This window comes from Marmota marmota, unplaced genomic scaffold (assembly GCF_001458135.2).
Source record: "Marmota marmota marmota unplaced genomic scaffold, marMar, whole genome shotgun sequence".
NCBI lineage: Eukaryota > Metazoa > Chordata > Mammalia > Rodentia > Sciuridae > Marmota > Marmota marmota.
Window position 1 is genome coordinate 47238424 of NW_026000016.1, and position 22998 is coordinate 47261421.

General features: G+C 37.3%; 1 protein-coding gene across 1 annotated transcript in view; it reads left to right on the plus strand.

The window, feature by feature from the left end:
- Zc3h11a (zinc finger CCCH-type containing 11A) overlaps positions 1-20362 on the plus strand; it is a 23599-nt gene extending 3237 nt beyond the window's left edge. Inside the window, exons 3-16 of the mRNA XM_015483885.2 lie at positions 3145-3268; positions 4602-4805; positions 4935-5051; positions 5265-5345; positions 6485-6595; positions 7598-7660; positions 8716-8814; positions 9631-9699; positions 14273-14776; positions 15099-15178; positions 16462-16792; positions 17097-17263; positions 17922-17989; positions 18361-20362. Coding sequence (XP_015339371.1) covers positions 3145-3268; positions 4602-4805; positions 4935-5051; positions 5265-5345; positions 6485-6595; positions 7598-7660; positions 8716-8814; positions 9631-9699; positions 14273-14776; positions 15099-15178; positions 16462-16792; positions 17097-17263; positions 17922-17989; positions 18361-18619 — 2277 coding nt within the window. The 3' untranslated portion in view covers positions 18620-20362. The remainder of the gene's footprint in view (positions 1-3144; positions 3269-4601; positions 4806-4934; positions 5052-5264; positions 5346-6484; positions 6596-7597; positions 7661-8715; positions 8815-9630; positions 9700-14272; positions 14777-15098; positions 15179-16461; positions 16793-17096; positions 17264-17921; positions 17990-18360) is intronic.
- The last annotated feature ends 2636 nt before the right edge of the window (positions 20363-22998 follow it).

Sequence of the window (22998 nt, forward strand, 5' to 3'; positions counted from 1 at the left end):
TCATTGCTTCCAGCTTCTCTTAGTGGACAGAGCTCCGGAATATAAAAGTATATATGCAGATGGACATGTACATAATTAATTGTTACTTTGTGCTTATTAAAAACATGAGTTCACATAGATGCTTCTAGTTCCTTAATATCATAGGGTTTAGTTTAGGCTTCTCTCATTAACTCTTCAAAAGTGAGAAATGTGGTTCCCATTGTTCTTAATGCTTTAACTTATTTGATCAGTCCCTTAGTAAATCAATATTTTGTCACAACGTCTTCCATCCTTTCAGGCTATGACGCCACACATGAGGCTGCCCCTCTACAGGGAAACTTTTCTCATCTTGGGTTTTTTTTTTTTTTTTTGTACCGGAGATTGAACTCAGGGACATTCAACCACTGAGCTACATCCCCAGCCCTATTTTGTATTTTATTTAGAGACAGGGTCTCACTGAGTTGCTTAGTGCCTTGCCTTTGCTCAGGCTGGCTTTGAACTCATGATCCTCCTGCCTTAGTTTCCCAAGCTGCTGGGATTACAGGCATGCACCACCACACCCGGATCATCTTGTTTTGACTGTAGCATACAATGGCTGGCACCCTCTATTACTCCATGGTGGGGAAACCTTTTCTTACCCAGCTCAGACCCCAGTATTCTACTCTGGACTTCAGTCTCCCCAGTAGATGCTCTTTTCATTCCTTTGGGCTCTAATACTTTATAGTAGGCCACCCTCCCATGTGATATGCTCCTTTCCTACTTTGTACCAATTTCTCTCAGGAAGACCCAACCTTACTCAACCAATTGGATCTTTGATGCCCGTTGCATTCTGCCTACATGAGTGTAGCCTCTTCATCCTACGTGGGGATCATCTGTGCACAGAACCCTTGCTCATCACTCAGACTCCAACACTGGTCAGGCCATCCTCCCATGTAGTGTCCTCTTAACCCATTGTAAGTTCCAATATCGTACTCAGGCCCCAGCATCCTGCTCTGGGCCACCATCCATTTTCTTTCCCCAGATGAGTGCCCGGTTCCCTCATGCCCATGTAATGACTTTGGACCAACATGTTAAGGTGGGATGAGGAAAGAAAAAAGAGAGACTAAATATGCAAATTGTATGCCTTTCGTCATATAACTACTTCATTTTGCTTCTAGATTTTATTTCTGAACTCCATTCTAAGCTCCCTTCCTTGCAGATAGCCAGAGGACTCACTAAATAAATTCAGAAAAATCCTACTGTATAACTTTTGCAAAGTCATGTGTAACATTGCTCCTGTAGAGTAAATAGGCACAACTCCTATGGAGAATTATATCAGGATCTCTGTGAACAATTCTCTACAGTATTCTCCCAGCTGTGATTTATTACAACAGTAAAGTAAGGATACACTGTTGGATCATAAGAGAAAGAGAGTCTGGCTGAAGCAACATACAAGCTTGTTTGTTTTTTTGTGGTGGTATTGGGAATTGAACCCAGTGCTCTTGCATGCTAGGCAAGCGCTCTACCATTGAGCCTATATGTGGATCCCTTTTTATTTTATTTTTTGAAATATGCTAAATGCCTAGGCTGACCTTGAACTTGCAATCCTCCTGTGTAGCTAGGATTCCAGGCATGTGCTGCCATGCCCAGCTAGCATGCAGATTTGTTTCTGCTTACTCCCTCCCCTGGGAGTTGCACAGAATATACTCTTTCCTCTGCAATGAAATGTAGCAACTCGTGATATTTTTGCCCAGAAAGGTCCATTAGAGACTTGCTGTCCCAGGTTTTTCTTAGGGATGGCCAATAGGGTATTAGGCGCTTGTTTTCTAACATGTACCAAAATTCTAGACTCAGGAAGGAGCATTATTCACCATAAACCATATTATTTGCACAGACAGTTTAAGCACAGTTTGAGCCTCTTCTCTCCCCCCATTATCAGTTAACTGGGGGCATTCTAAGGGCCGGATTTTCAGATGCCAGCCAAAGACCAGCCATGCATACAGGCCTTTCTAGGGAGAATAGTCTCAGACCTGTTAAAATTTCTATACAGACTTAGTTGGCTGCATCTCTGAGAACTAGATTATGTGTTGATTGGTTGATGAAGATGTGACCAGAGAATCATAGGAAACTGACCCTGTATTTCCCTTAGAAGCATTGGTTTAGTGTTCACTAATTCAGTGTCCCCAGTGACTTCATAGAACATAGCTATTTAAATAATTCATGAGAATCAACAGTCTATCCTTGGACCCTGTGAAATTAAACTATTACAAATGATGTTACTTTGAACATTCCCCACATTGGTGCTGGGGATTAAACCAAGGGCCTTATGCATGCTAGGCAGATAGTCTGTCACTGAGTTACACCCCAACCCTGCAGATATTCTTCTCCCCCAGTTCTCTTTTATAACAGTGAGGTGGCTTGGAAGAATACATACCATCCTTAGTAAGTTATATGTGCCTGCCTTTGAGAAATCAAGAATGAAAAATTTTCTAAGAACCTTGAAATTACATCTTCAAATAATAATTGCAGTTCATTGACTTGATTCTGTGTACTAGGTGCTTCACATACATTATTTCATTTAATCTTCATTTAAAAAAATAAAACATTATTTAGCTACTATCACATTCCCATTTTATAGCTAAGAAAAGTGAAGTTGAGAGTATTATTTAGCTACTATCACATTCCCATTTTATAGCTAAGGAAAGTGAAGTTGAGAGGCATTAAATTGTTCCAGGTCACATGGCTAACATTAACATAATAGAGATGAAAACCCTGTTATCTTTGATTTTATATTCTTAGGTACTTACTATATTATCCTACTTCTTTAGAGATTTCAGGATGAGGGCAAGAAGGAAACATTAGCAGATAAACTGTACTCCTGTTCCTTCCATCTCACTACTATGTCTAAACTATGTCACTTTCAGCAACCTCTCTACTTTTTGCTAAAAATCATTTCTCATGCCTCAGATTTTTTTAAAAAATAATTTTATTTTATTTATTTATTTGTGGTGCTGAGGATTGAATCCAGCACCTTGCACGTGCTAGGCCTGCTGAGCCACAATCCCAGCCCCTCACGTCTCAGATTTTTATACCTTGTGTTAACATTGTCCAGAAAACAAATTACTGGATTAATACAGGATTCCCTTTGTTCTTTATTTGAAAACAATGTGTCTTTGTCTCTTACAGAAAAAACGCAGTGAAATTCCTTGTTATTGGGAAAATCAACCAATGGGATGTCAAAAACTGAACTGCGCTTTCCATCACAATAGAGGACGTTATGTTGATGGCCTGTTTCTACCTCCAAGCAAAAGTGAGATGAGTTTTTAGTTTTAAAAGAATATATATTATTAAATGAATGCCTACTATACACACTACACAAAGTACTTTTTATACATTGCCTTCTTTCAGTCTAGTGAGAAAGTAGTATTATTTCCACTTTGCAGATGAGGAAACTGAACCTTATTAAGGTTAGATTATTTGTACATAGTCATAGAACCAAATGTTTCTTGGCATGCCAGATTAGATTCCTATAGCTTGCTTTAGTTCTCATTCTCTTACCAGATCCATAGAGGGGTCATATAGATTCTCAAAAGAAACTTCATTCCACAGGGGATGGCAAGTCTGGTCTTCAGTCTATTTTGTAAAACATTTATAGAATGCAGCCTTGTCCATTCAGTTACATATTTTGTTTGGCCGGTTTTATGCTACCCCTGCAGAGTTGAATAGTTGAGACAGCAACCATATGGCCCACAAGGCCTAGAAGAGTTGGGCTCTTTATAGAAAAAGTTTGCCAACCATGCCCTAAACTATCAGCTATAATAAAATATATATTCTCCAGAAATCTGGCATTTCTTTCCAAAGTCCCCTTTAAAGTAATTTCCTTCTGGAATTATTGCCCATTAAAAAGGCACATCCATGACTGGGGGTATAGCTCAGTGGTTGAGCACTTGCCTGGCATGCACTAAGTCCTGGGGTTCAGTGTTCAATAATGCATGCATAAATAAATAAATAAATAGCCACATTTGCTATGTGATTAAAATTTTATGGCTACATCTTTTCATGTCTAATTAGGTGCAAAAAATAGGATCAGTCTTTTCTACACCCCCCCCCCCTTTTGATGGTGGTGGTGGTACTAGAGATTGAACCCAAGAGCACTCTACTACTGAGTTACATCTACAGCCCTTATTTGAGACAGGGTCTCTCAAGCTTGCCCAAGTGACCTCAAACTTTCTAGCACTTGCCCCAGCCTCACACGTAGCTGGAATTACAGGCATGCACCACTGTACCCTGTTAGAACCTTAATTTTAAAATTAAATGGATAGAATTTGCAAACCACTGCTATACATCCAGTCTTTTGATTTATGAGTTTCCACTGTGTTTCAATATAGTGAAGAATTATTGGCTAAAACTCCATTTTTTTTCATCCCTGCACGTTCAAAACCTAAATAGGAAAATTAGGTTAAAAAGTCTTGGGGCTGGAGTTGTGGCTCAGTGGTAGAGTGCTCGCCTAGCATGCACGAGGCACTGGGTTCGATCCTCAGCACCACATAAATGTAAAATAAAGATATTTTTTTAAAAAAGTCTTAGGGAAATATGTATCAAACTTATCATAATTTTTAATTTGACTGGTTTTGTATATTTAGCTGTATTGCCCACTGTGTCTGAATCATCAGAAGAAGAAGTGAAGACGAGCCAGCTCACAGTTCAGCAGAACAAATTGTCTGTCCAGTCTAATCCCTCCCCTCAGCTGCGGAGTGTTATGAAAGTAGAAAGTTCTGAAAACGTCCCTAGCCCCACACATCCACCAGTTGTAATCAATGCTGCAGATGATGATGAAGATGATGATGGTAGGTTTTAGGTTTTTCTTTAATAAAGGCAAATAAGCAGCCAGAGTCATGTATTAAATTGTACAGAATGAGAGTTAATGCTCTAAGTCTGATTTAAATCATAAATTTGTCCTCATTGTTGACGTACAGACCAGTTTTCTGAGGAGGGTGATGAAACTAAAACACCTACCCTGCAACCAACTCCTGAAGTTCATAATGGATTACGAGTAACTTCTGCTCGAAAACCTGGGGTCACTTTAAAGCAAGGTAAGAAGAGGCTTTGTTGTTGATAAATCTTTTAGCACTGTTGAAATATGTCCAGACTATTGTGATTACTTTTGAAATTCAGTTCAGTTATGGGTCTCTCTATTTTCTCCCCCATACTATATAAACATATTTTCTCCTAGTCATTCATTAAAGAAATATTTTAATGTCTTCCGTGCTCTAGTTCTTCATGTGATGTACATTTTGGTTTTTCAGGGGAATGTTTGAATTTCGGAATAAAAACTCTTGAGGAAATTAAATCAAAGAAAATGAAAGAAAAATCTAAGAAGCAAGGTGGTAAGTCACAAAAGTGTGGGCACAGTTTGGTTTTACAAGTATGTTACCTCTTTTTGAAGCAACAGCAAAAATGAGCAAATAGATTTTGAGTCATGTGGCTTGTTTTAAGTATAACAGACTTATTTGCAGCAGTGTCTCAATGCTAACTGTCCAGAGCTAGACAAATGTAGTAACCTAAAAAATCCTGTGTATCTTGGCAAGCATAGCTCTAAAGAATACCATATAAGAACCATATTATTTATAAGTTGAGAGGGAAAAAATGGACCATCTTAAGAGAGCAAACATGCTGATCGCAGTCCTGTATTGCCAGCTCTTTGGGAGGCTGAGGCAGGAGGATTGCAAGTTTGAGGCCAGTCTTAGCAACCTAGCAAGACTGTATATGAAAGTGAAAAATTAGAAGAGCTGGTGCAGTCCCGTAATCCCAGTGACTTGGGAGACTGAAACAGGAGCAGGACAGCCTCTACGATTTGGTGAGGCCCTAAGCAATTTAGTGAGACCCTGTCTCAAAATGACAAATAAAAATGGCTGTGGATATAGCTCAGTGGTAGGGCACCCCTGAGTTCAATCCCCATGTCACCCAAAAAAAGAAGGCAAAAATTTCATTTTGTGATAGAAGAGTGTTTCCTTGAGAGTTGCTGGGTTTTCTTCTGGAGCTTCTCTCAGTCTGGTGAATATATATTTCCAACCCTAAAAGTTTTAGATAAGATGTGAAATGTATATAGAGAAAAAGATGGTTGGTTCTAAAAACTATCATATTAAAGCTTATTCTATAAGAACCTTGAGTTGTGTTTAATGATTTTAGATGGAAAGGTTAAATTGATATACCTGATGGTTGATATACTTCTGAGATTAACTTTAGAATACTTGTAGCCTTACCAGTAAATAAAAGTAGGTTGAGTGCCTCATAGATTTGAGTTATATAAATTTATTTTATATTTTATTTTCACATTGTATCCAAGCCTTTCCCTAACATTACGCCATTTCACTGGGCAGACAGGTACAGAAAAGTGATTGATTTGTATCGTATAGCAGTCAGTATTGAACTTAACTAGTCATAAAGACAATTTTTTTTTTTTTTTTACTTATGATATCTTTATTTTCCACAAATTATTTGCCATTCTTTGACCTTCCTTATTTAGAAGGTTCTGCAGGAGTTTCCAGTCTTTTACTCCAACCTCAGCCTATTCCAGGTCCCGAAAAAGAGAATGTTCGGACTGTGGTGAGGACAGTAACTCTGTCAAACAAACAAGGTAAGGTATAGGTAGATCTGAGAGTTGTTGGCCTTTTACTTTAATGCAGTCATTGGGAATGAAGAATCTTTAGGAATTTTTTTACCTTTTATGGATTTGCATGAAGACTTTAGTGTACTGATCAGATATAAGGATAAAAAGAAGTACATTTGGCTCTACCATTTAAAAGGTAGAAATACTTAATTAAGCCATCCTCACATTTATTTATATTTAATTTATACACTTACTGTTTATATTCATTCAGCTAATTTATTGACTTCTTATTGTGGGTAAATAATTGTAATAAATGCTTTGAGTTACAAAAAACACAAGTCTTTTCACTCAACAGTTTAAAATCTAGTAAGGAATAAATTGCAGTATAATAGGTACACTTAAATTTATGCCAAATAACCAAAAATTAGAGGAAAGAAATCTTACATGGTGGGGTGATAAAAGAAGGTTATATAATATAGCTTATCAAAGTGCCAAAGCAAAAGTAAAGCTTGGGATGGGCATGGTGGTGCACACCTATAATCCCAGCAACGGGAGGCTGAGGCAGGAGGATAACTTGTGATCCAACCTCAGCAACTTAGTGAGACCCTGTCTCAAAATAAAAAATTTAAAAAGGGGGAGGTGCTGGGAATGTGGCTTAGTGGTTAAACATCCCTAGGTTCAAACCCTGATTAAAAAAAAAAAAAAGTAAAAAGCTTGGACTCTGTAACCAATTGGAACATAATTTGTATTATACTTGGTTGCTGTTAATAATTAAAACTGTGCTGTTGGCTTTTATTTGGGCTGTGCATTTGACTGCTTAAAATTATTAAAATTGGTTTTTTTTTTGTTGTTGTTATTGTTCAATGTGATAGATTTCCTTAAGACTTGAGACCTGATTTTCAGGACAATTCTGGGGCGGGGTGATAATATACTTTGTACATGTCAGAATATGCTTTGTACCCATTATTAGTAGTTATTAAGTACTGAAAACTTGGCTAGTAGTAGAGAATTCTATTTTTGGCATTTCAGGAGAAGAACCCTTGGTTAGATTGAGTCTTACTGAGAGACTGGGAAAACGAAAATTTTCAATGGGTAAGATGAATCTTGTGCATATCTTTTGTTTTTTGTTTGCGTGTTCATAAGCATGATAATAGAACTTCTCTAAACTCATATCCTATTGAAATTGATTTGCTGGGCCCCCTGTGTTCTTAGCTAAAAGCACTTACAAAATTTCCTCATTTTTTTATGTGTGTATTATACCTTTTATTAAACTCAGAATTTAAAGTGTTAAAATTTAATTAGATTGTTGGCCTTGACCAACTTTGTAGAAAGTATTAGGTTTAAAAAACAGTGATGAATACAACATTACTTTATATCTATTATAATGCACCATCATTATCTATTATAATGCATCATCATTCCTAGGTACCAACAAAAAGTAGAAACCTTGTCTCCATTCTGTTTTCTTCCATACTCTTCTCACTGCCCTGTCTTCAAAACTGTTCTGAACTTAGTAGCATTTCAAGTTTTCAGTCAGAAAGTGTGATTTTGATTGACTCAGTTATGCAGATATCACCCTAAGTAATTTAAAAAAAAAAAAAACTTTTTTGAGTGATTATATCAAGCCTTATGAATGAAATATGATATTTGATGTGGATTTGTTAAGTGTACACTTTCAACTATTCCTCAGCACCATGAGGAAACTAGGCATTAATACTGGCACTTAATAAATGCCAGCAAATATTTTATGCATTCAGCATAAACTTAGTAAGGCTTAAATAACTTTCCTAAGGTCATATTCAGGTGAATTTATTATGGATTTAGCATTTGGCCAGCTAAGATTTTTTTGTGATGGTTTTTCACATTCCTGGTTCTAAATTTCAGCCTCACCAGGGCTTGTGGTTCTTCATAGGATCAGTACATTGTGTGATCAAGTATGTTAGTTACTCAGTAAATATTCTTTTATGCATTTCAGGTTTTTGTCCCTTACCTTTTCTTTCTGGGACTTTTATTCTTTCTCCAACATAGAGTTTTGGGAAGCTAGTGAACAAACATACCATGCAAATGGAGAAAACTTGTCAGAAGTAGTCATCATTGTCTCTTTTTGCTTGCATTTTTTGACCTCCACAAGTTCCCCCTATTTGTAGGTGGTGACAATGATCCCCCATTAAAGCGGAGCCTTGCACAGAGGCTAGGGAAGAAAGTTGAAGCTCCAGAAACCAACCTTGAGAAAACACCAAAAAAAGGTAGGTACCTCTGTTTTAATACATGGGGTGTGTGTGTTGGTGTGCGTGTGTATACATGTGTAATTACCCTTGTTATAATGTTAACAGCTGTGGTTCTTCATCCTTTTGTTCATATAAATTATTATTTTTTTAGTACATGCGAGGTGCTGGGTTCAATCCTCAGCACTACATAAAAATAAATAAATAAATAAAGATATTGTGTTCAAATACAACTAAAGTGTATGTGTGTGTGTATATATATATATATATATTTTTTTTTTTTTAAGAAATTTATTTGCATTTGCTTCTAACTTCTTTGGGGGGCTTTCTTAAGAACTCAAAGCAAGTGGAAGTTACTGTGTTTTTTGTTTTGGTACTGAGGATTGAAACCAGCGGCACTTTACCACTGAGCTACATCCCTAGCCCTTTTTATTTTTGATATTTGGTCTTGCTAACTTCCTTAGGACTTCACTAAGTTGCTGAGGCTGGTCTCAAACTTAGGATCCTCCTGCCTCAGCCTCCCAAGTCGCTGGGATTACAGGCGTGTATTCCCATGCCTGGTACCAAAACATTTAGAAAGTGTACAGTAACAGAATTATTTCCCTGAATTCAGTAGTTTTTGCTTTTGAGGTATAAAGAAATTTTTTTGAAATTTTACAAAATGCTCTAGGGAATTCAGGGTTTATATAAGTCTGCTCTATGGAGAAGAAAAATTTTAAGACCTTGAGTTTTTTTAATTGCATTAGAACTATAGCTTAATTCATGAACTTTGAAAAAATATTTGAATATAAAAAGTCTCTGTTCAACTTTTGAGTTTGAAATTTTGTCTTTTTGTAGTGCAAGTTTCCAAATCTTTGAAGGAGCGACTAGGCATGTCAGCTGGTTCAAATAATGAGGAAGCCACAGGTACTCATAAGTCATAAGACTCATAAGATGATTATGATGTGCATGATTGTATGGCATAGTAAGTACATGCCATAGAAAATAACTGGAAAAAAGTGGCTAGAAATGTGGCTCAGAGATAAAGTGTTTGCTTAGCATGTGTTAGATCCTGGGTTTGACTGACCCTAGAACTGGGAGGAGGGAAGGATCCCCCACTAAAAATACAACATCAAAATGTTAATACTGATTTTATCTGTACCTTGAGGTTGTAGGTAATTTTAATTTTTTCTCTTATATTCTTTCTATACAATAATATTTTTAAAAATTGTGTGACATAACTACATAAGATTTGTGTATACATGTACAATTTAAAGTATAATGAAATGAACATTCATGCACTCAACCATCCAGCTTTCTTGGATGTAGTGCTGGGAATCAAAATTAGGGCCTCATAAATGCTGGCCAAGTGCTGTACCACTGAATTACACCTCCCACTCTCCAGTATTTGTTTTTGGTTTTGGGGTTTTTGTTTTGTTTTGTTTACAAATTGCAAGATTTATATGTGTGATACTTTTTGTGTAAGTTTAACATCAGTATTTATGAATGATGATAGTCTATATTTTTTCTTTTCATTCCATTATCAGATTTGAATATTAATGTTATACTAGCATCATAAAAAGAGTCTGACATTGGACATTATTCTTTTTTGGATAACCTAAATTCATTCAGCAGAAATCTTTAGGATTTTTTTTTTTTTTCTCTTCCTGCCTAATACATTGCAACTTCACTGAAGTGGACCTAAATACATCCTTTTTGTTCGTTCTGAACAGTATTCATTGAGCTCATTGCATCTAAGAACTTGTTTTTTTAATTCTAGAAAACATTCTTCTGATTTCTTTTGAGTATGACCTCTGCATCTTTGTTTTTGGTTTTCATATGAAAGATGTTGGAACTGGGCACAGTGACACACACCTATAATCCCAGTGGCTCAGGAGGCTGGGATGGGAGGATCACCAGTTCAGAGCCAGCCTCAGCAATTTATCAAGACCCCAAATAACTTAGTGAGACCCTGTCTCTAAATAAAAAATAAAATGGGCTGTGGATGTGGCACAGTGGTTAAGCACCCCTGGGTACCAAAAAATAAGAAAAGATGTTAGAACTTTGTTCATATGCTTCCCATGTCTCTTGATGTTGTCTTTATACTTTCCATCCCTTTGTTTTTCCTCTCACCCTCTATGAACTTTGTTTGGCTTTATTGTATTGTAGATCAGGATTAACAAAATATTTTTTCTGTAAAGTGTCATGTAGTAAATATTTTAGGCTTTGTGTTGGGTTATCTCAGTGGTAAGTGCTTTCTTAGCATGTGTGAGGCCCTGAGTTTAATCTCCAGCACTGCAAAAAAACGAAACAAAAATAATTTAAGTTTTGTGGTCCACTGTTCCACGCCATTGTAGTACGAAAGTAGCCATATGTAATGTGTAAATGAATGAGTGTGGATTTGTTCTGACAAACTTAATTTACAAAATTAGGAGGTGGTCAGATTTGGCCTCCAGCATATAGTTTGCCTGCCTTGTTCTAAATGGCTGATTTGGGACCAGCCTCATCTAATTTTCAGTATTTAGACTTTTGTTCTCTCATTTTTCCTTTTTTCACAGTCTAATTTCAAGTTGCTCTAGGGTTTCTGATTTGAATCTAGGATTTTGTTTTTGGGTGCTGGGTATTGGAACCCAGGACTTCATGTATACTGGGCAAGTATTCTACTGAATGATATCCCCAACCCTGAATCTGTTTTTAACATTTGTATGAATGTATTGTTTTGGCTTCATGCTAAGTTTATTTTATTTTTGATGATGTTTTTCTGTAGTTAAAAGGCTGGGCTAAGTTTCTTTGTTCTAAAGGCGATTTTCCAGAGTAATCCTCTCTTCTGAGTGGGAGGCTTGATTTATGTCTGGTCAAGTAGAGGAGGTATACTAAAACACCCACCTATACGGATTGCAGGCCGGAAAGCTGGGGATCTTATTGTGGCAATTGCCACAATAAGACTTTTTTTTTTTTGCAGTACTAGGGAATTGAACCCAGGTGTCCTGCTCTACCACTAAGCTTCATCCCCTGGCCTTTTTTTTTTTTTTTTTTTTTTTTTGAGACAGGGTCTCTCTCAAGTTGCTAAGGCTGGCCTAGACTTGTGATCCTCCTGCCTTAGCCTCCCTAGTTGCTGGGATTATAGGCATGCAAAGATTTTTTTCACTTTCAGAGAAACATTTTTCCTTTTCTTGCTTTTCTCTTCCCAACTCTGCTTTTCCGTTTCATACTTGTAAAAGTCTATAATTTTCATGCCTTACTTCTCTCCAACCCTGATATCTTCATATCTTGAGTAGATTCCTCTTTTCTTCTTCTTGTCTTTTCCACTGGTGCTAGGGATTGAATCCAGGGCAAGTACTCTTTCACTGGCCCAGACTTTCCTTCTTTAAAAGGAGTAATTCGGGCTGGGTTCAATTCCCAGCACACGGCCCTGGGTTCAATCCCCAGCACCATACACACACAAAAAAAGTAAAAGGAATAATTCTCAGGAAGAGGTCATAACTGACTGAGCTATTCTATTGGCAGTTCTAAAATTGATTAATTAATTTCTCTTTGTTTTTTTCCTTTTCTCTGTTTCTTTTTTCTGGTAGTAGAATCTAGGGCCTTACTCAGGCTAGGCAAGTGCTCTACCACTGAACTACATTCCTAGCCCCAGTCCTTCAATTTCTACCTTAATAGTTATCTCTGAGCCCACTGTTGCTTCTTCTCCCATCCCACCTCTATGCTGGAGATTGAACCCATGGCCTTTGCATGATAGGCAGGTACTTTGCCACTGAGCTACATCCCATCTCAGCACCCCACTTTTGATTTTCATACTAATTAAACCAAATTTCACAGTTTATTTTGGTTCTGTTGGGAAGAACAGGACTCACCTCTGCATTAACTCTTCTTTTTCCATTTTTCTTTGAATTCAGATATCTGCTTTCTGTCTTAAATTCTTCAAGATTTATACTCTACCATTGGCATCCTTTCTTATTAGTAGAGATTTATTCTAATTTTAACTTCTATCATTTCAGTGAAATTTTGGTAGGAAAGGGAAACGGGTCTCCATGTCACATTCATGTTGTTACTTTAAGTGGTAATTCCAAGATAGATCTGCCATCTTGAAATGGAAGAATTTATAACTGTAATATAAAAAGCTAAAGAGAGCTGGGCATGGTAGCATATGCTTATAATCCCTGCTACTTGAGGCAGGGGGATTGCAAATTCAAGGCCAGCCTGGGCAACTTAGCGAGATCCTATCTCAAAAGGGGTTGGGGATATAGCTCAGTGGTAGAGTGCTCCTGGGTTCAGTCCATAGTACCCAAAACAAAAGGCCCTAAACACATAATTCAGAAGCACTTTTGTGAAATTTATTTTTTAGTTTTAAACAGATGTAGAATGATTGCTATATCATTAAAACTAACTTCTTCAGGGCTATTTCTCCCTCTGAAGATGACTCACATTTTTGCTTGAGTGTATTCCTTGCTTTACCCCTAAAGGTTCTCTCTCTCATGTTAGCCCACATTCTCCCTTGAATGTGCCTCTGCTTTCTTAAATAACCCTCTGTCTATGCCTTTGGTGGGTAGTGTGGGGAGAAGCTCTTGGATAGCGTGCCAATTTATAAGTGTTTCTCATTATTCTCATCTTGTCACCTATGTGACTTCCTTTTTATCCTTAAAGAATATCCTTAAAATATCACTTCTTTTTGCGGCTAGGGTTGTGGCTTAGTGGTGGAGTGCTCACTTAGCATATGTGAGGCCCTGGTTTTGAGCCTCAGCACCACATAAAAATAAATAAATAAAATAAAGGTATTAAAATATCACTTCTTCTGAAGTTGCCCTCAACTAGCTCCTGGACAGCAGTCGACATTCTTGTTGTGTGCAGTTACCATTAGCATACTTTGTTTTTGCTGGATTAATTATTGGTCTGTCAAACTCAAAACTACACTAGGGCAGAGGTTATATTTTGCTTTCTTATCTAGTACAGTGTCCAGTACAGGTTTATATCTTTGAATAGAAGAATTATTGCTTTTTTATTGATAAGATTTATAGTAACACATTTCTTCAACTAGTAAATAGTTTTCAGGTTCTTTGGGGATTAGCTTCTTAGTAGAAATACAAATCAGAAATTTTTAACCTCCTTAGTTTTCTTTGAGGGCTACTGCCTGAAATATACAGTAATCTGAATTTGTATTGGGGGGGGGGTAGGGGGTACTGCTCATTAAAACCACAGGCACTCCTTTACTGAGCCAAATCCCCATCCCTTTAAATTTTTTATTTTAAGAGATGGTCTGAAGTTGGTGAGGCTGGCTTTGAACTTGTGATCCCCCTTCTTCAGCCTCCTGAGTTTCTGGGATAAGAGGAGTGCTCCACTACTGGCCACTAATTTAAAATTGAGAGTGAAACTAATGTTATACTCTTGATCCTTTTAATTGCCTACCTAAATGATACCTTTCTGTTGAACTGTCTTAATCCTAGAGTAAAGAAATCTTAAGAGATACATTCGAAGTATAATGACATGATTTTTTCTAAAACAGAGAGAGTTAATAAAGCTGGTGAAATCCATGTGAAGACATTAGAAGAAATTCTCCTTGAAAGAGCCAGTCAAAAACGTGGAGAATTGCAAACTAAACTCAAGACAGAAGTACCTTCAAAAGCTGATGATTCTATTTCAGGAACAAGAAGCTCCTCCACCATCCGAATCAAAACCTTCTCTGAGGTCCTGGCTGAAAAAAAACATCGGCAGCAGGAAACAGAGAGACAAAAAAGCAAAAAGGATGCCACTTGCATCAAGCTAAAGACTGATAGTGAAGTTAAAAAAGCAGTGGTTTTGCCACCCATAGTTATCAGCAAAGGACAATCAGAGGAACCTGCAGGTAGAACAAAGTCTGTGCAGGAGGTACACATTAAGACTCTAGAAGAAATTAAACTGGAGAAGGCACTAAGGGTGCAGCAGAACACCGAGAGCAGCACCAGCTCCCAGCCTCACCCTGAGCCTGCCCCAGGGTCAAGGCGGCTACTTAGAATCACCAAAAGAACAGGTGTGTAGTGCCACTTCCCCAAATACTATTCCAGAAAAAACAGTGTGCCCCTGGGATCTTCATAGAAGTTCTTTGAAAACTTTGTTCAGATAACTTTGAAAAGCACTGGATTCAAAGAATCTAAGCTATTTGTTTATAGTTGGACTGTGTAGACCTTCAATACTTTAATGTGCATTTTGAGAATTTATAAGACCAGTGGGTTTTTTATCTCGTTTTCTTTATCATATTTTATCATTATTCCCATTAACAAAAGTTTAACTTCAACTTTCACAAAGTTGCAGCCAAAATGGTAGACCTGATGATGTCTTTAATGTGAATATAGGTATGAAAGAAGAGAAGAAACTTGAGGAAGGAAGTGAAGTTGCTTCTCAGACCAGTGCTATAGGAGCTGAGGCTAATGAGGTGAGTAAATTTAAGATTGTTTTGCAGTTGTTGTTTTTTTTTATGGTGAAGGCTAGATGAATGGTAAAATGTTTTAGTTTCAGATTATAATTAATGTCTGTTTAACATTTCACCGAAACTTCAGGTATGCTTTTAATTTTCTCTGCACATTTCCTATAGTTTTCTGTATGTCAATGTTCTTTGCCCTTATAAATTTTTTTGTTGTTGTTGTTGGCCATTAATATTTTTTAAACTGAGGTTTTTCTCTTGCTTTTGAGAATAATGCTACACATTGTACAGATCTTGAGGAACTTTTCTTTCTTCTTTTTTTTTTTCTTGATACTGGGGATTGAACATGGGTGCTTAACCACTGAACCACATCCCCACCCTTTTTATATTTTATTTAGACACAGGTTCTCACTGAGTTGCTAAGTGTCTCATTAAGTTGCTGAGGCTGGCTTTGAACTTGTGATCCTCCTGACTCTGTCTCCGAAGCTGCTGGGATTACAGGTGTGTGCCACCATGCCCAGCTGAGAAACTTTTCTTTTTTAAAAGAAAGAACAAGCCAGGTGCAGTAGCTTGTGCCTGTGGTCCCAGCTACTCAGCAGGCTGAGGCAGAAGGATCACTTGAGCTCAAGAGTTGGAAGCCAGCCTGGACACATAGTGAGGCCCATCTCATAAAAAGAGAAAAAGGAATTAACAAATCCTATAATTGTCCGACCCAGATGTAACCACCATTAAATTTTTCAGGGATTTCCTTTAAGTTTTTTGTTATATATATATATGTGTGTTTGTGTGTGTGTGTGTGTGTGTGTATGAGTTTATTAATGTTTAATTCATGTTTAGAACATGATGTAGAATTCTACTGTCATTTTGCAGACTCGCTTTACCATATTAGTGAATTTTTAAGATATTTATATTTATTGACTACATAAAAATATTCTGCTATGCATATAATCTTTCTGGGCGCTTAGATTTTGTTTTATAAAGTAATATTTTTGTGCTTAGGTCTTTTGTAAAGGTGATTATTTAGTAGGCATTAGTATTTGACTTGGGGTCATGGTTGTCTAGCCTATATAATGTGGGTTTTTTTTTTTTTTTTTTTTTTACTGTTGCATACATCTTCAGTTTTAACCTTTCATCTTTAGCAGCATGTTCCCTATGTAATATCAAAGAGTTTTCTCTAGGTTCTATATCATGTTACAATCTGCTTAATTTACATTTTAACTCAATACTTTATAAATAACAAGCTTAGATTATTAAAGGTACTAAATTTTAATTCCGTCATTTAAATTTGTTCATAGGCTCCAGATGAAACTATGGGAATTGATATCACTAAAATTCCAGTTAAGAAATGTGAGACCATGAGAGAGAAACACATGCAGAAACAGCAGGAGCGGGGAGGTTCACAAAAGGAAAAATCAGTTTTGACGCCCCTCCGAGGAGATTCAGCCTCTTGCAATACCCAAGGGGTGGAAAAACCAGTGCTCACTGCCATGTCAGGCCTCACACGGCAGCTAACCAAGCGGCTTCCCACAAAGTCATCCCAGAAGGTGGAGGTAGAAACTTCAGGGATTGGAGACTCCATATTGAATGTGAAATGTGCAGCACAGACTTTGGAAAAAAGGGGTAAAGGTGAGTGTTTTCTATAGTATGTCTTGCTTTAGGACATCAAAATTACCAAGTTTGAAAACTTTGTCCAAAACTTTATGGTACATCTTTTCTCTGGTTTTGAAGAATAGAATAATAACAGATTCAAAAGCCAGTAAAAGGGGTTGAGAATGTATGTCTACATAATAAACACATGTAGTGGATCATTTTCAGTGTGGATTTATATATTTTCTTGTTACTCCTAGTACTCAAGGAATTTTGTTACTTTATTCTGAATTACTTTTATGTAAAAAGATTTTTCTAGCTATTAATATTTTCTCTCTTATAGCTAAACCCAAAGTAAATGTGAAGCCATCTGTGGTTAAAGTTGTTTCGTCTCCCAAATTGGCCCCAAAACGCAAGGCAGTGGAGGTGCACCCTTCTGTCATTGCAGCTGTGAAGCCACTCAGTTCTAGTAGTGTCCTGCAAGAAAGCCCAGCCAAAAAAGCAGCTGTGGTAAGTAGAAGTTCCACCTTAGCGGTAGGTACTATATACTATGTGGTAGAAAAAACAAACTCCCCATTGTGTTCTGCCTATATCTATGTTTAACACTTCCTGCCATTTCCTGAGCATTTAGGTTGTTTAGGTTGTTACTCTATTTTAAATTTAAAGTTTTTGTGATATTTACAGATATTTGTGAAGTATGGGAGGACAGGATTTTTAAAAGCCAGTTTTCAGGTGGCAAGATATATGGTTTCCTTGTACACTCAACCTTTGGATTATTGATTCTTGAATTCCCAAGTTTACATAATGATAACTGTTAGACTGGGGCTGAACCTCAGTAGTAGAGCACTTACCTAGCTTGTTCAAGGCCCTAGGTGCCATTTCTAGCACCATGAAAAAAAGAAGGATGGCCACATGAGGTGGCGCACACCTGAAATCCTAGCTACTGGAGAGACTGAAGCCCAAGGATCCCAAGTGTGAGGTCAGCTTGGGCAATTTAGCAAAACCTTGTTTCAAAATAAACAGCAATGGGTAGAGCACTTGATGAACATGTGTGAGGCCCTGGGTTCAGTCCCCAGTATTGCAAATAAATAATAGAAGAATGATAGTTATGAATATGCTCAAATATAAAAACCTGTCTTTTCCACTGAATTACTTTACTCTTTTGTAGGCTGTTGTCCCACTCCTCTCTGAGGACAAACCAATCACCATGCCTGAGACAGAAAAACCTAGAGACAGGTAATTCTTCTTAACCAAACTCTAGGCCACTGTTGTTTCTACTCTATCAAGAATGATACGGATAAGTAACTAAGTTTTTACAGTTTAGCCCCATCTGAACAAATCTGAACTTCAAGTTAACTGCAAGAAAGCATGAAATTTGGGATTGCTCTTCTCCATTGGTGCCTCGTTATCTAGAAGATGTTTTTCATACCTGGCTAAATTATACTCAGAATTATGAAAATGTTTGGTTCCAAAACAATGAAATCATTTATTCTTTGTGTCCTCAGAAATAATTTTTTGCTAACTCTGTATTCCTGAGACCTGTGGGTGAGCTAACCAATGAAAACTGGCACAATTAGTTCTGATAATCCCTTCTATTTTTCTTACAGTTTTGTGCTGCCTCCAACCCAGTCCTCTTCAGATTCCTTACCCCCAGAAGTATCTGGCCCTTCCTCATCCCAAATGGTCACGAAAACTCGCCGGCTCAGCTCTGCCTCAACAGGAAAGCCCCCACTCTCTGTGGAGGATGATTTTGAGAAACTAATATGGGAAATTTCAGGAGGCAAATTAGAAGCCGAGATTGACCTGGATCCTGGGAAAGATGAAGATGACCTTCTGCTTGAGCTCTCAGAAATGATTGACAGCTGAAGGTGGTAGTGAGAACACTTAAAAAAAAAAAAAAAAAAAAAAAAAAAACTCACCAAAAACTGGACTTAGTTTCATCTATTGTATCTATTTTAACATTTACCTGAAGTGATCATTTCTTTAGTCTCAAATTTGCCCCAAATCAGAAGTATACCTCTGAATTATCTGTAATGTGTCCTGGATTCTTTGGGGTCAGATTTTTCCAGTCCCTTGATAACCATTTTTTCCCCCCACATCATTTAGCATCCTTCAGAAAAAAGTTATTTAATACTCTTTTCTCCACAAAAAAAGTGACTGAGGGAGATCCAAATGAAAAGGGTACAAGAGAACCTAGTGACTCCTTGAGGTGTTTGTCAGTTTTGGCTGTTTTCCTTTTTGTTGTATTCTTTCTTTTATGTATTGTCTTAATGTACTTAATATTATCTAAGTTTGGACGAAGACAGCTGCTACCATTGTGGACCAAATTTCATGCTACCACTAAACAAAAAACCCCACTCACTCTGTGTTATATTGTATGTCTTTTTAAAGGTATTTGGAGATACAACTAAGCTTTAAAGAGGGCTGAGCAGCTCAAGAAACCTGAAATACGGACATAACTCTTTGGACCTGATTTTGATGCTTCAGCTGCTCTGTAAGCCTCTGAAGAGCAATAGCTAACTTATTATTACTGTAATTTTTTTAAAGGCTTTAAAGTGCCTCAGGGGTCCTCTGAAACTAATTTTCTACTTGGGATTCCCTGGATTCTTTATAAGAGATGGTAACATGATTAGAGGAATTCTTTTTTAGGATGAAAGTTGTCCCTTCTTCAGTACTTGCCTCCTGTTGGCATTGAATTATCACAGGGACAAAAATTGGTTAATTTTTTATTTCTAACTCTCCTAGCAAGCTCCTCTTGCCCAATATTTATTTGGTGCCCTTTATGCACCACAGGATTAAAAAAAAACGAACTCATTCAAGCTGCCAATATTTGTCTACGGACCGTAGCAGTACACTGAATTGTACTGTAGCAGGGATATTGAGATGCTCTGGGGGTGTATTGTATGCCTTCCAGTTTTCTTCATTTCTGAATTGAATTTTCTTTTCTTGATGTTGGTCTCCTTCATATCACCTCAAGGTTTAGACTTGTGAAGGAACAAGAATGATGAGGATGAGAGTCTTGAAAGGAGACATTGTACATAATCTGAAGGAGGAGAAAAGAAGGACTTGTCCATTTTGATACTTTGCTGTAGGTGGCCAGTTTTGTTTCTCAAAGGGAAATCTAAACCACCTGTCACGTTGGCTCCTAAGGAACTGCTGTTGTAAGCGGCTCATCAAGAGTTGAACTTCATATAGCCTTGTTTGGGAATATGGAAAAGGAAGAAAGCCACAGGACTGCCCATTCAGTCTTGGGAAGATCTGGATGATTCTGCACAAGCAAAAATGACTTGAAATTTATGTATAGACACACCTCTACCAATCCATCTTCAGCTGACTGAATGTTGTATGATAGCCCTTCTCCAAAGCAGGGGTGGAATGTTCCGGTTTCACCAGATTTTATAAACTCATTTCATTTTTGGAATCAGCTGATTCCAGATCCTTTTTGTATATATAACCTTTATTCTTTTTCTTTTTTAAAAAATAATTTTGTTTCATATTTAAAGCCCTTGTATTAGTCAATGATTCATGTTCAGCATTATTTGAACCATTTGCCATTATAGAAAGAGAAATACTTATTTGTGTTTTAAATAAAACTGGTGTAGGAAAGTCTTGACGTGAGTTAAGTAGTCTTACATCACTTCACCTAGCTCTGCCTTGATCAGAGGCCCCCAGTCAGAGTGTTACTGACCCTTTGTATAAGTGCTTCAGTTTCTGTTTGGCTTTAGAAATCATGCAAGAACAGATTGCCAGACTTACCCTTAAATGTGCTATTTTAGTTGTATGTTTTAGGTAAGAATGCATATAATTATATGTAAGGATTCTTTCTGACACTGACAATTGGTCCTTATTGTAATTTAAGTGCTGCCGTTTTTTTAAAAGAAGGGAGGGTTTAAAAATGATCTTAGATTCAGTGATTTAGAATTTTCAAGCATGAAGGTGAAACATAAATTTAATTCAGGAAATTCCAGGTTTTTTCAATGTGTGTACCATTTTTTTAATCATTATGAGAATACATATAAATTTGTTAATGAGCAGAGAATATAGATTCCTAGTAGTAGTATAAATTTATAGTCCTGGGCTGGGGATGTAGCCCAATAGTTAAGAGTGCTTACCTTATAAATGTGAGGTCCTGAGTCCAGTGCCCAACATTGAAAAAAAATTATCCTAACCAGTTGAGTAACAGTAACAAAAAAGCAAAACAGATTGCATATATAATTTTAAGTGACAACAGTTTTCAGTTTTAACAGAAATGGGCCCAAATGTTGTAGTTTGGCCTTATCCAGAAATATAGTTTTATAATTATGTATATATATCAAGATGAACAATCCATAAAGTTCTGACCTTAACCCTAAATCCCAAATGGATGGTCAAAACAGTACCCAACCAGCCTTTGGAGCTACCACAGAGATAGGACTGATTTAAAATTTCACAAAGCTTGATTTATTTTGATCCAAGTTCTATGATCCTTTTCTAAAATTATTGCTGCATTTTGTCCAAATATTCTGTAGTTTAAAATGTTTGAATTTGGCAGTTTAGCAACAGCACATGCATGATCTCCATTTGTAAATAGGTGATACTTTTTTAAACATTATTTATTATTCACCTTGAATTAATGTACCCATTTTGACACAAAATCCTACATGTACCACTTAAAAAGATCATTGCTTTATTCCCCCACTGTAGTTTCAGGGTCAGTATGTTCAGATTTAAATGCAAGAAAGTAGGATTCTTAGGTTCCACTAGGTTTATTTTAATCTGATTTTAGGAAGCTAATTACTTAATAATTATTATCTTTGAAAGTTCCCACACCCCCAGCCATCTGGCTACATTCATAATTAAGTCTTTAAACTGCAATTTGTTTTTGTTTTGCTTAGGACCTTGCTAAATTGCTGAGGCTGGCTTTGAACTTGCAGTCCTCCTGTCTCAGCCTCCTTAATATGCAAAATGATGTTAAGTGGCATGAGCACAAAAATAGTTGATCTCAACCATTTACTTATTGTACAATAAGATGGCAAAAGCTAAGCAATGATTAAATAATAGCAATCTAGGATTTAATTTTTATATTTAAGAACAATTTAGGACTCAAATTACAGAATGGGCCTGTTAATAAACTATTTAAATTTGGTTGGATTTAACAGCAAAAATGTTGAAGAGTCAGCCTTGCAGAAAGCAAAAAGCAGTAAAGACTCCTGTTTGTTGAGTGTTGGAAAGCAGGTGGATTAAGAACATTCAAACGGGGCATGGTGACAAAATACCTGTAATCTCAGCAATTTGGGAGGCCTTGGCAATCTAGTGGGACCACATGTCAAAAAATAAAAAGGGCTGGCGATGTAGCTCAGTGGTAGAGTGGTTCAGGCCCCAGTACCACAACAAAAGAACTCAAAGCTAACAAAGGAGCTGGGCACAGTGGCTCTGGAAGCTTGAGTCGGGAGGATCGTGAGTTCAAAGCTAGCCTTAACAAAAGTGAGGTGCTAAGCATCTCAGACCCTGTCTATAAATAAAATACAAAATAGGGCTGGGGGTGTGGCTCAGTGGTCAGGTGGCCCTGAGTATAATCCCTGGTACCCCTACCTCCCTCGACCCTGCCCCCCAAAAAAAGTAGCAAAGAAGGAAGTTTCAAAGGAAAAGAAGCAAAATGGAAGGAAAACTTACCTGATAGCTACGTATGGTTTGAGTTGGGAGCTCAAGGAGGGCAGATTAAGTTTAGAAAAGCTACCAAGAGGAAATGATAAATATTCTGGTATTAATTGCCAAAAATATGTAGGACTCTCTCACCCTTTAATGGGCTCAAGTTAGAAAGTTCTGAACTCAAACCATCATTAAGCAGTACTGGTCATTAGGGGTAAAAGGGTATAAGCCCCAAATCCCTGCTGTCAAAGTAGAAGTACTTAGGAAATAATTTTAAAACTAAGTAGCCAGCACAGTAGTGCAACCTGTAATCCCAGCAGGGCCCTGAGGCAGGAGAACTGCAATTTCAAGACCAGCAATTAGAGACCCTGTCTCAAAAAGGGTTGATGGTGTAGCTTAGTGGTAGAGCACTCCTGGGCTCAATCCTCAGTACTGAAAAAAAAAAAAAAAAAAAAAATACTGGGGTTGAAAACTTGGTGAAAATGAGCACTTTGGTACCACATAAATGTAATGAAAATTGCAGTTAGTGAGGAAGATTGACAGGGTGCCTTCTTAACAGAGCATTTCAGGAGAAACCAGGCTGGGTGATTTTCAATGAGTCTGGTTCTGCCACTCTC